At 37.4% G+C, this 13,195-nt stretch overlaps 1 protein-coding gene across 6 annotated transcripts in view; it reads left to right on the top strand.

Annotated features, from left to right (window-relative positions):
• Positions 1-12,500, top strand: part of NUP205 (nucleoporin 205) — a 70,270-nt gene extending 57,770 nt beyond the window's left edge. For 5 of the 6 annotated variants that reach the window (XM_086610962.1, XM_086610963.1, XM_086610964.1 and 2 more), the window contains 13 exons: positions 127-275; positions 1,008-1,199; positions 1,428-1,549; positions 2,692-2,830; positions 3,037-3,163; positions 4,101-4,177; positions 5,687-5,815; positions 7,096-7,222; positions 7,980-8,146; positions 8,544-8,667; positions 9,576-9,704; positions 10,421-10,494; positions 12,144-12,500. In XM_086610962.1, coding sequence (XP_086467088.1) covers positions 127-275; positions 1,008-1,199; positions 1,428-1,549; positions 2,692-2,830; positions 3,037-3,163; positions 4,101-4,177; positions 5,687-5,815; positions 7,096-7,222; positions 7,980-8,146; positions 8,544-8,667; positions 9,576-9,704; positions 10,421-10,494; positions 12,144-12,296 — 1,709 coding nt within the window. In that variant the 3' untranslated portion in view covers positions 12,297-12,500. Of the gene's footprint in view, positions 1-126; positions 276-1,007; positions 1,200-1,427; positions 1,550-2,691; positions 2,831-3,036; positions 3,164-4,100; positions 4,178-5,686; positions 5,816-7,095; positions 7,223-7,979; positions 8,147-8,543; positions 8,668-9,575; positions 9,705-10,420; positions 10,495-12,143 lie in introns of those variants that run through there. The other variant, XM_086610966.1, reaches the window with a different exon arrangement.
• The last annotated feature ends 695 nt before the right edge of the window (positions 12,501-13,195 follow it).

The raw sequence follows: 13,195 nt of genomic DNA, 5'->3' as shown, positions 1-13,195 counted from the left end.
GGGCATTTCTGTTGCAATATAAGAGAATGCCCTGAAGGACGTAGCCTTAGCCTGTGCTGTAGCTAAGCTAGTGCTAAGCTGCCCATCTGTGCATTTTTCATTTTTTGTTTTACTTGCTTTTTGCAGCTAAAAAAACGATGTGGGAACGTCTGACAGCTCCTGAAGATGTGTTTAGTAAATTGCAACGAGAAAACATGGCAATTATTGAGAGTTATGGGGCAGCTCTCATGGAGGTGGTCTGTCGCGATGCTTGTGATGGTCATGAGATAGGCCGGGTAAATACATCTATTCCTTTGCAATTGCTGTTCGGTTTGTCTTAAAGAACACTTCACTACTGTGCAGAAAAGGGAAATTTTATGAGGTTGAACTAGAATATATTTTGTAGATACTTAATCTCTGTCACGTTTCTGTCCTCCTACTCATCCTTCAAGCTGTTGAAAGTAGGGGCATACATGCATATTAATTTTTTTTCTCAAAAAAGCTAAGCGTCTTACTGTTTAAATATAAGGGTAGCAAGCACTGCTGCAAAAGATTGTGGGTATTTATTTGTTACTATTTTTAAATTGTGGACTTACCAGTTTATTTTCCCACTTTGGGAAGGTTTGGTGACTTCAGGAAGAAATATTTTCTCATATTAACTCCAGTGGACAGGAATCTAGTCAGAATGCAAACGAGTTTTAAATAGCAATAATGCTTGCAGCAGTACTTCATTAAAATATTTTGACATAGTTATTGTTCAACAGTATCTGTAATATTTTGTTAAAAAATAATAGAGAAAGGTAATTGGCTCATACTATATTAAAACATCAAGAAACCTTAAAATATTTTCCACATAAAGTATTATGATTGTAGTGCACAAATGCATTCTGCTTTTAAGAAGCTCTTGGAAGAAACTGCTTAGCATTTCATATTTCTAGGTATTTGTTAAAAATCTCATTGATCTCATAGATGTAATTCTGGTTTGGTTTTCTTTTTTTTTATTGTTGTTTTTTCTTTTCCCATCCCAGATGCTGGCACTGGCTTTGCTTGATCGTATTGTTTCAGTAGACAAGCAGCAGCAGTGGCTCTTGTATCTGTCCAATAGTGGCTACCTGAAGGTGCTTGTGGATAGCCTAGCAGATGATGATCTGACTCTTCAGAGCTTGCTCACACCTCAGCCCCCTTTACTTAAAGCACTGTACACCTATGAGTCCAAAATGGTAATAATACCTCAGAAATGATTTTGTGGTATGGTGGTTTTGGTGTTTTTTGTTTTGTGGCTTGTTTTTGGTTTTTTTTTCCAAATAAACATTGTTTGTCTATACTTCACATTGATTGTACTCAAGAGATACTTTACTAAAATAATAAGATTTGAAATGATCTTAGAATTAAGAGAGACAATAGTCATAATAAATCTCCAATACTTACCCTTCTCTACTCTTCTCTAGGCGTTGCTCACCAGAGTAGCTAAAAGTCAGCAAGGGGCATTAGAGCTGTTACGGTCTGGAGTGATTGTGAGGCTGGCACAGTGTCAAGTGTACGACATGCGACCCGAAACAGACCATCAGGGGTAAGTGGTGGTTCCCTGGCTGATTTTGAAATTGTAATACAGTCTTGGAAGCGTGTGATGTCTTTTTATAGCCACAAGTCTTTTGAGTAAGTATTTGTAGATATATTCTTTTTGTGTATATGTATTTCTTAAACCTATCAGTTCAGTTTAAAACTACCTTGTATTGAGAGAAAAATTCCAAATACTTAGGTGTGAAGTTGTTGTAGTTGCATGTCCAGTTACTTAGACTATGTAAAATCTTTTTTGTTTGATACCTTAGATAGGAATTGTTATATATCATAATTACATAATTTAGACTGTAATGTTTGAAAAACAGCCTACACTGTAAACTTATTTCGGGGGTTTTGCAGTTTGTGAACAGAAAGTGCAGAGTTCGTCCTCCCCCATAAAGCACTAATGAGAGAGCAGTGAAGTAAATGTTATTTCAGAAATATTTTATGATGTGTTTTTAAAAAAAAAAAAATTCACTGTTATATATTGCTTGACAAATTTACTGATGTGTTGCCATGTTGTTAGTCGTCGTGAAATGACTGAGAGAAGATCTCAGAGAAAGATTGCTTATTTAGGGGAAATCACTTCAGTTGATTTCAAACCTTGGTACTTCTTTTAAGTTTACAGTTCTTAGTGACACACTGGGGATTCAAACACTTCAGAAAAATTTGAGACTTAGACAAGTACTCTGTTTAAAAAATGCCAATGAGATGTGTACTATTATCTGAAACTTAACAGGGCATTTGTTGAGGACTGTATGTATCAGTTGCTTTAGAATTCAGCACACCTCTTGCTAAAATATTTGAGAATATTTGGTTTATATGTAAGTAAAGAAAACAGATGTCGTATTTCTACAACAAAGTAATCTGATTTAATGTAGTACAGTACAAAGAAGTGATTTTCTCTGCTTAGAGAAAATGGCAGCAGCTTTCTAGGTAAATTGCAGCATTTGTGTATCATAAATTTGTTGGTTTTCCAATATAAACTCCATTCAAGAACAAACCTATTATTGAAATATGAATGTTTGCAGGTTCTTGCGGGTGATTGTAGGCTTAGGCTCTGCCTCACTAGGGAATTTGCTTTTCTTGCACTGTTTATCTTTTTTCTTTTTTTTCTTTTTTCTTTTCTTTCTTCTTTTTAAATCTCTTAAGAATGTATGGAATGAGAGATCCCCCGGTTTTCATTCCTGCTCCAGTGGAACGTTATCGCCAGATTCTTCTTCCAGCTCTTCAACTGTGCCAAGTGATCCTCACATCCAGCATGGCACAGCACCTGCAAGCAGCAGGACAAGTGAGTTCTGAAAGATTCTAGAGTGTCGCTGCTAATTCAAAGAAATTATGTGTCTTTTACTCTGAAAGTAAGCTTTTTCAAAAATCCTATCCTCACTGGTATGGGAGATCACTTGAAAATTCTCCAAAAGTAAAAGCATTGCTTCCTCTCTACTCACTGCCAAATTTTGAGTCATTCATATTTTCCCTTTTCTTCTTGTGGTACAGGTTTTGCAGTTTCTAATTTCCCATTCAGATACTATCCAGGCAATCCTGAGGTGTCAAGACGTAAGTGTTGGATCGCTCCAGGAGTTGGCCTCCCTGACAGGAATAATCAGCAAGGCAGCTTTGCCTGGTAGGAACTGCAGTTTTGAAGTCTCTTAGCCCCATCTGCATGAATCTCGGGCTTTCTTTCTCTAACAAATTAGTAAGACATATAAGGGAATTTCTATTACAATACAGAATTTTCTTGACATGTAGAGCTCTGGGTAAAAATAAAGAAATGTTAATTGTTCTTAAAGTAAGCATGGTGGATTTGCAATGGACATAGTGCCCTTATCAATATGCGTTTGATTTCTCATTTTCTTTTCATTATGCTACCTGACGGTAAGTACTTTTTTGTCTTTGAGATGACTTGCAAATAGTAGTGTTCAAAGTGCATGTGGTATCTCCAAAAAGAATTTTAATTCAGCAAATTCTATGACTGAGGAAGTAAAGACAGAAAATTGTTTGCGTACCCATTCTTTGTTAATGTCTTCTCCATTTTTATTTATTTAAAAAAATGCTTTGAGGAGAAGCACTGTGGATTAGCACATTGACATTTCTCGAGTGGCTTATCTTCAGAGAATTAATAATTATTGTGATGGATATAGTGATTTCTTCTGCATGCTACAAGACTTGCTTACCATTCCAGAATTCTATTTTGATTTAATGGCTTGCTTAGTTCAGGAGAGATGTCTGACTACAACAGAAAGAAGTGCAGAGCTGTAGGTTGAGCCCAAATGTTTCTTTGCATACAGTATATATACTGAGCTTTGCACAACAGCTGCAATTTTCATGCTAACCTTTCTTCCTCCTCCCTTTTAATTACTTAGCAGAACGGTAAGCTACATGCTTCCGTGCATCTCCTAGTAGCTGCATTCATATCTGAATGTTTTTGTCAACCAATGTGCAAAATGTATGTTTGGCTGAAATTTTTCTGATCAATGTTTGCATTTAAATGTATGTACTGCATAAATGTTTTCTTCAAAAAAAAAAACCCCAGTTAATTTAATGACTGTATCTTTTATCAGGAGTGCTAAGTGAGCTGGATGTTGATGTTAATGAAGGGACACAGATGGAGCTACAAGGACATATAGGCCGATTTCAGGTAATGAAGTTGTATGTTTAACTCGTTTCCTTTTAGAATTTTGTATGTCGTTGAGTTTTCCCTGGTTTTGTACTCTGACAAGTAGCGGTTATGAAAGGGATATTTTCCACCATTAAGAAGAATATGTGCTGGTTTGGGTTTTTTGGGGTGGTTTGTGTGTGAGTGTAGTGGTTTTTGTGGTGTTTGGTTTTGGTGGTTTTATTCCCCCCACCCCCTCCCAAGTACGAAGGATAACATTTGGCAACATCGGAGTTGCATCAGGGGCTTTGTTGCCCTCTCTGGCTTAGGATTCACCTTATGTGGAGAAGAAGAATTTGAGGTCAACACCAAAGCATGTGAAGTAATGCAGAAATACTCTGTTACCTCTTTTGCCACAAGCATGTCTCCAGCTCAACAATTTCGGAGTATCAAACATGCCAGTGTTTTATTTCTTTCCTCCCCTTTTAAAAATAACCCTGACTTAGAAACCAGAATGAAAGCCAGGATAGAGTAAGTCTTGCTCAAAAGCTATCGTTGCAGACCTCTTTGCAGCTCAGCATCCAGCAATGTTTTTGAACCTTTGTGGTTCATGTAAGTAAGGACTTTCATAAAGAAATATTTCACTGAAAACTATCTGTAAAAAGGGCTGTCCTATCAAATACTTCTGGTTGCAAGAGAAGGATGTCTTCTCTCTGGACACTGTGATAGTGATGGTTAGGGTGACCAGGCTTAAGCAAAGTAGCAAGCTCTAAATGATTACTGTAATGCTTGGGGTACTCAGTATTCTGCTGTATCATGTCAGCAAGAAGCTCCCGTGGGAAAGAAGAAAGGTGGTTGTTGTTGTTGTTATAAGGAGTATAAATTAGTTAATTTGAAAACTGAGCTGTTCTGACCAAAACTGTAGGAATCACTCATCTGTTACTGTAACTTTTCGTTCTAGTTTGTCATGTTATTTTCATAAAGCAACAAGAGGATTTAAGTGTTTTACTTTTCCCAAAAAAATCTTTAATCTTTGATACCTTTTTTTGCTGTTCGTATAAAACTGACTTACAGGCTGACGCACTTTGGCGATCTTAACAGCCACATGTAAACTAAAATTTACTGATAGTTACTTCTTTTTGTGAAACTATTGAATTGGTTTTTGCACTCTACTTTTATGGAGCTTATTATCTTCATATCCAGATTTTATTAGTTTGTCTGTATAGGTAAAGGTGTTTTAAGTAGAAATGGGTAAACCTAAACTGTGATTGATGCTAGTCAGTATGATAGTCTGGTAGAGACACAAGACAAAGTTGTGCACTTTTGAATTGCATTCATTTCTCCAGGAACTGTTTTAGGGTGCCATTAATTTTTAAATTAATTAAAGGTGAGTTAAAACACTGTGGTTTAAAAATTTAAATTTTGTTTACAAAACGCTAAAAGTTTTATCTGCATTGCTCTCTTGCTATTGTGTTTTAAGGGATGTGTATCATTTAAGTGAAAAGCATCGTTTGTTGAGATACTAATTAAAATGTTCATTTCTTATGGCAGCGCCAGTGCTTAGGACTTCTCAGTCGGTTTGGTGGTTCAGACAGACTGCGTCAGTTTAAACTACAAGATGACAATGCAGAGGGAGACAGAGTGAACAAGAGGGATGAAATTGAATTGGCCATGCAACAGGTAAGGACACAAGAAGCTGCTAGAACCTTCAGTCTCAAATTGTGACGTTTTACCTGTGGTGCAGATTTGTTTAATTGTCATACTTTCATATGAAAGTGGTAAGGCTCTACACTGTTTTTTAGTTTGGTATAGGATCTCTGTTGGGGTTTAACCCAGCCGGCAACTAAACACCACAGCCACTCGCTCACCCTCCCCACACTTGAGGAATGGGGAAGAGAATTAAAGGGGAAAAGCGGGAGAGACCTGTAGGTTGAGATAAGAACAATTTATTAATAATAACAATAATATGAAATTAAAAGTAATAATGATAAAATAATAATATGTGTATATATATGAAAAACAATATATACAAACGAGTGATGCACAGTGTAATTGCTCACCACCTGTTGACCAATGCTTTTCCCATCTTGGCAAGCGATCCCAAAATGGGTAAGTCCCGACACCATGATCCTAGATGAGCGAGAGGCCCGAGAAGAGAACGAGAGAGAGTACACACTCCAAGAGACCGAGAGTCCCAGAGCCCTCAGAAGAGCAAGAGCTTCTTCCCGGTCAACCCTCGTCTATATACTGGGCATGACACTGCATAATATGGAATACTCTATTGGCCGATTTGGCCCTCAATCCTAAGTCTAAATTCAAATCACAATGGGAGTTGTGGGCCCTTTGTCCCAGCTGTGCTCCCCACCAGCCTGTTGTGCTCCTGCACAGTGGCAAAAAAAACAGGAAGTTGAAAGGTCCTTGATGTCTCAGCACCAACTATAAACATCAGTGCACTATCCATGTTCTTCTTACAGCAAATCCCATAGTAAATCCAAAACACAGAGCTCTTCTGGCTGCTAAAAAGAAAACCTTAACTCTGTCCCAGTCAAAACCAGGACAATCCCACGTTTTATTTCTTTCTAAAGTAAACCTTGAAAATCTGTTTACTTAAATTTGCATCAGCAACCATTATTGTTCTGGGTATACACTGATCTTTGAAGCCTTAAACCGATCAGAAATTTTGAAAATTAAGGCAATGGCTAACACTAAGTTAGAGACAAAAGGGACTTAAAATTGAGGAGACATTTTAACTAGCAGGTTTGGGAAAAAGGCAAGGTTGCAAATCCTAGAATTGAAATAGAAGAGAGGCTGTAACTGATCAGAAAAAGAGAATCATCACATTCTGGTGAGAAGAGAGGGAGCAAAATGTGGTTTTTATTGACATTTATCTGTTTAAAATTTAATGCTGCAAAGCCTGTAGCTATTGCAACTGACATGCTGTCATTTTTTTTTTTTGGCAGATCTGTGCAAATGTGATGGAATACTGTGAGTCACTTATGTTGCAAAGCGCCCCCAGTTTTCAGCACGCTGTTTGTCTGTTTACTCCTAGCCTGTCAGAATCAACCAACCGAGATGGGCCTCGTCAGGGTGAGATTTTTGGCTTGCTGTTTTATGAGACTGAATGGTGTGACATTTGGGCTAGTAGAAAATAATGAACCAGAGGCTGTAATTTCACAAACACTTTATGCCAGTTCTGTAGTTGCCTGTTTTCTAATTCTGGAACACATGCTTGTGCAGCCTTGCACTAAGCCAAATCAGGAAACTAATCCAAGTTAGAACAAACGTGACCAAAAAATCCTTTTTAATTCATTTGCCATGGCAGCTCAGAAACACACATATCAGTAAAAAAAAAAAGTGTATATAAAAAAAATAGCACAAGACAGGGGAAGGTGAGAAATTTTTTTTTTTCCGGCATCTGTGCTGGATTACATTATGTGAAACTAGGACCTCATTTGTAAGTCACAAGATGTGTTTTGATGGTGACTGGAACTCTTCGTTACACCACATGGCAGGAGTTTACAGTGTACTATTATGCAGCTGAGTGGTTAAAATGTTTAAATAGTAAGTCTTCTATTCTAGTTCCATTTCACATGTTACACTCAGTACTGTACTACACTGACTGCCTTCTAATACTGCAGCCACAGAACTTTTTGCCTAGATTTTCATTTGGATTACTTCTGACACAGAAATATAAGATATAAACTTGCCAGTTCTTTCATGTCTTTCACTACTTTATTGACAGACTGCATACCTTATTGATTTCTTGTTCTTTTTTCAGTTTTGGTTGGTTGTTTTTTTTGTTTTTTTTTTTAATTCATTGTAACTTGTTCATCATCTTTTCTAGACACACAAGCACCGGTGGTCCCATACTGGCACTTGCCTGGCTTGGGCATTATTGTCTACCTCCTGAAACAGAGCACTAGTGATTTCTTCAGTTACTATGATAGCCATCGTCAGAGTGTTAACAAACTGCAAAATGTGGAGCAACTCCCACCAGATGAAATAAAAGAGGTAATACTACTTCTGACTCTGTAGTCCCTATTGCTTGTAACTTAGACATAGCAGAGACTCCAAAACATCTTAGGTAAGTAAATATTTCCAGCTCTTGGGCATTTTCCTTTCTACTGTTGATGGAGTCCATAGAATGAGTGATCTAAAACTTTCGGGAAAATATTTGGCTTAACTTTGTAAAAGTTGTGATTTCCATTATAGTTGCCTGGGAATACGTTTAATTTCTCCTTTTTTTTTGGTCAGCAGGGTTATGCAAATTCAAAATAGACAGCACAGTTTTGAAGAAATAGTAGCTGACAAGGAAGTTCTAGATACTGAGAAGTAATTTTATTTGCTTATTTCTTTTGATGCTCTGTGATTTGCTACAATCTTCTTGTTTTTTCTCTTCTTGTCACAGCTATGTCAGTCGGTTATGCCAGCTGGGGTTGACAAAATCTCCACTTCCCAAAAATACCTTTTGGCAAGGCGACGCCTGGTGAAGCTAATAAACAACCGAGCCAAGCTGCTTTCTCTTTGTTCTTGTATCCTTCTAAAATGGAAATGACCTCCAAGGTGATGCTCCAGAAAAGTAGAGAAATAGAAACAGGTTCTTTTTGCCTAGATTTCTGGCCACTTCAAACACTTTTTGCAAAAAGGAAATCTGAAATACTGAAAATTTAAATTAGTAAGAGTGTATTGTTCTGCTATTGTCAGATGTAATTATTTTCAAGTTAGTAATTCCCATCATGGAGATCCTTCAAGAACTTTCTGCAACATGTTAATGGAGGAGTTATTACAGCCCAGCTCTTCAATTCAGTATCCAGACCCACTAAACATTTATATATGTACAAGTGTGGTGGAAGAAATATTTTGAAAAATAATTTTGAGGTGCCTATCAGAGTAACTGGAGTTTCTAGTCTTATAGTCAACCTTGCATAAACCTATTCTCATAAACACCAGTAGTTCTATGGAAATAACTGGTCACGCACGAAATAACTGTCTGCAGTGCATGAGAATGTTTCTCTGAAACCTACTTTGGGAAAGATGACGTGCTCTTGCAGACTTAACTGTTGTAACTTAAGATAAGATGTTACCGCCATCCCCAGCTTTATGACCTCAGCTTTGATTCGGTCTCTGCAACTGAGCTACCATTACAAATCCCGTTGGCACTCACACTCGGCTCTGGTGCAGAGTGTTGGTTTAAAGCCTGCTCAGGGTGAGGAGCAGTCATTGGAGTGCCGTAGCCAGCACTGCGCTGAAGCCGGTAACGAGAGTGCACGCGATCCATTAGCAGGCCATAGCAGTGGGGGTGAGACGCTTCTGCTGGAGGAGGTGACAGATGGTTGAGCTATCATCTTTAGCCGCTTCAAAGCGTGTAAATATGCTCATATAGTAAATGCACAATCTAAAGACAACAGAATTAGACTCCTTCACTGAGATGTGTCTACAGATATTGTAGAAACATGTCTCTTCATTCTTTGGCGTCATCTGGAACACTATCTACTGCATTGCACACCCGCTGACTCCCAAGATCCGCTGCTGTCCTCCAGAATGTCATTTAAGAAAGGAAGGCTGCAAGGTAAAATTTCTCAAACGTCAAAGTGCCTTTGAATAACTTCTGATGGTTAACTTTAAAACTGATTTGCTACTATTAATATTTTGCTGTTTATAGTTAATAAGAGATTTTGTTTGGATTTAGCATACCTTTAGATTTTCTGCTGGAGAATTGGCAATACAAATATTGTTGAGCCATAGACTTTTGGGTTTTATCTATTACACATAATCTCCAAAGGAAAGTAAAATTAACTATATTATTTCTGTTGTTCAAACCAAGTGAAGTTCAAATAATATAATCAGATCAGTGATTCAAAACAATTTATAGGAAAAGAATTCAATGTAATTGAAATAATGTAAATTAAGAACTAAAATTAATATTGGTGGGTTTAACAGTATTTTTAGAATTTTAGGCACCATTGATTCACCAGAACATTTTAAGTTTGTTGAATTTTGGTTTTTAGAAAAACTAAAAATTAGGAATGGTAGGAAGTCAGAAAGGGAGAAGTGATCTGCAGAGAAGATTTTTGCTCAAAGTGCCATGTTGTGTGATCAAAATTATTTATGGCTCTTAGCATATTTTCTCTAAACCATTTAAGTAGAAAAATTAGTGCCATTTATAACGCACAAGTTTACTGACCAATTTGGAACACTGCATTTTACACTCATTTTATAACTTGATATGGAGAAGATAGTGTGGAGCACCTAACGTAATTTTAACATCTCATTTTCCATCACTAGATTCCTTTGGTTCAGAGCCTAACTTGGATTTCGGTAGCAGACTGAATCGAGTGAGCCAGCATGATATAGAACAGGTGAGATGTGACAGTGCTGAAAAGTACAGAATGTGCTTGATTACCATACAGCTATTGAGAGCAGTCTGACTGTAGTTTTCTCACCTCTAATCTGTGGTAACACCCACAGGACATAACTTCATTTACGATTAATGAAACGTTGCAAATTATTTTTGGAAAGTATTGTGAAGCAGGTAGCAGTTGTGCTGCCACACACATATTTTCAAGTCCTAATATAAAAAGTTAAATGAAAAATGAGCTAGACTTAGAAAATATTTATCATTCTTTTTCTCTTTGTAAACCAGTCAAACAGTATGTATTTTTTTAATAATAGCTTTCTGAAAACATCAGTTACCCTTGAAAGACTCGCAATATGAGGGCAGGATTCCAAATTTTCTGTGATCCTGCAGTTTTTTACTACAGGTCAGCTGCAGCAAGGCTGTAAATAAATGAGATCGAAAAGGGTTAACAGAAACTGAGGAGACTATAAAATGTGAATCATAGAATGGTTAGAGTTGGAAAGGACCTCAAAGATCATCTAGTTCCAACCCCCCTGCCATGGGCAGGGAAACCCTCCACTACACTAGGTTGCCCAAAGCCTCATCCAACCTGGCCTTGAACACTTCCAGGGATGGGGCATCTACAACTCCTCTGGGCAACCTGTTCCAGTGCCTCATCACTCTCTGAGTGAAAAATGTCTTCCTTATATCTAATCTAAATCCGCCTTCTTTCAGTTTAAAGCCATTGCTCCCTGTCCTGTCACTACATGCCCTTGTAAAAAGTCCCTCTCCAGCTTTCCTATAGGCCCCCTTTAAGTACTGGAAGATTGCTATAAGATCAGCCCGGAGCCTTCTCTTCTCCAGGCAAAGAAGTGATTTTGGCTTACACAGCAATTTAATAGTTTGTGTAAATGTGATGCAGAGGTGGCAGAAAAAAAACATTTTTGTTAATAAATCCCACTGACATTTCTACTGCTGTTTGTGCAGAAAAAGCCTGTGCTCAAAAACCTGTGCAGTCTCAAGTACCTTTATAAGATCTAGAACTGTAAGAACAGTTGTACATGTTTTTTGTGATGAGGCATCTCTCTCTTATTTCATTTGTTCAAAAGTAAAATATATAGCAACATCTTGCTAAAATACCTAGAATGTAAGTAATTTTTTCAGAGATTGCTTACATACGTATTAATGAAAAAAATCTTGTCTAGGCACATGGACCCTGAACTAGGGTCCATGTTAAAGGACTTAGGAAAATTTTAAAGGACTCTTAAAGGACTAGTTTAAAGGACTAGGAAAACTTTAATTGGAAGAAGTGTTTGTATGACTATAACTGAAGAAGCTGAGAATTATGTAAGACTGTTTCATTCCAAAACCAAGAATTTCATTCCTAAAACTTGGAGAGGTTGCAAGGTGGTAATATTTGGATAATCTGTAATTGCCCCGAGTCTCCCAAAAACTTCCACAGAAAGCCTATCCGTTATATAATTTAGAGAGAAAAATATAAGGGAGGAATGCAAGTAGTACTTATTAGGGGAGTCAGAAAAAACATGCTTTTGAAAGTGGTTTAGAGAATAAATCATAATGAAAGGGTTGACAGGTAGTTGATGACGGATATGCTGACATTACAGAAAGAGATTTTTGTACTGATGACTGCAACACATCTCTGTTTCTCAGCTTCAGATCGAAGCCACAAACAGCTTTGGTGAATCTCTGCAGAAGAAGCTTCTGGACATCGAAGGGTTGTATTCTAAGGTTCGGTCGCGATACACCTTTATTCAAGCTCTTGTTAGACGAATCCGTGGTCTCCTAAGGATATCAAGGACCTAAAAGACACTGATATGTGTTGCTTTGTCCCTTGAAGCAGTGTACTAGGGCAGGCCTTCTGGATCATGAGATTTTATAGATCATACGTTTTCTAAAGAACGTCAAAAATATTTTGTTACTTTTTTTCTTATCCCTATGGATCAGTTTGTGTATTCTTTCCTACTGCTCTCAACTTGGCAGGAAAAATAAAGGATTGGTTTTAACTGAGTTATGATTAATGTAAAATTTCAAGCACGAAAGAATTCTATTTCAAAATGAAACAAAGGAAGTTCTGCAACTGTGATGATACTACATTTATGGATGCTTTCAGAGAGAACAAAACCATCTGTGTCTGTTTATGCTGCTCTTGCTTCACACACAGGTTTAATGCAAACATGGGCTGTGAGTTGCAGCATTTGCAGACTGATCTGTGAATCTGTGGATTCTATATGAAAGGTGATCGTTTTGCACTGTGAACTGCTTGTTTCTGTCCCCTCTTGCCCTGCCTTTTTTTCAGCTGACAGAAGTACAAGCTCCTTCTCTTTGGACAAGTCTAGATAAGGAGGAAAAAAAAAAAAAAAAAAAAAAAGGGAAAAGTCACGGATGGTGACTGCACTGGGTTTGGTTCTTAATGGTTGGGGAGTAAAGTTTTCTTTGTTCTTGCTGGAACAGGAATATAAAGACAGAATAAAATGCATGAAGAGGAAGCCAACATGCTTGAGTGGTAGATTGGTTTTGTAGTTACATGTTCTCATAAGAGACAATTAGTATGAATATCCCTTATGTAAAAAAAAAAAAGTGTAACCATGGATTATTGACATGGGATCTGTTGGATTCTCTTATTACAGTTGTTCTTAAATCCCAGTTCTCCATGTGTGCATTGTAAATTCCATCTTGTCCCGTCTTCCCCATGAACTGGGGCT

This window comes from Tauraco erythrolophus, chromosome 4, assembly GCF_009769465.1.
Source record: "Tauraco erythrolophus isolate bTauEry1 chromosome 4, bTauEry1.pri, whole genome shotgun sequence".
Classification (NCBI taxonomy): Eukaryota; Metazoa; Chordata; class Aves; order Musophagiformes; family Musophagidae; genus Tauraco; species Tauraco erythrolophus.
Note: the sequence above shows the minus strand (reverse complement) of the source record. Positions and strands in the feature narration are given on the sequence as shown.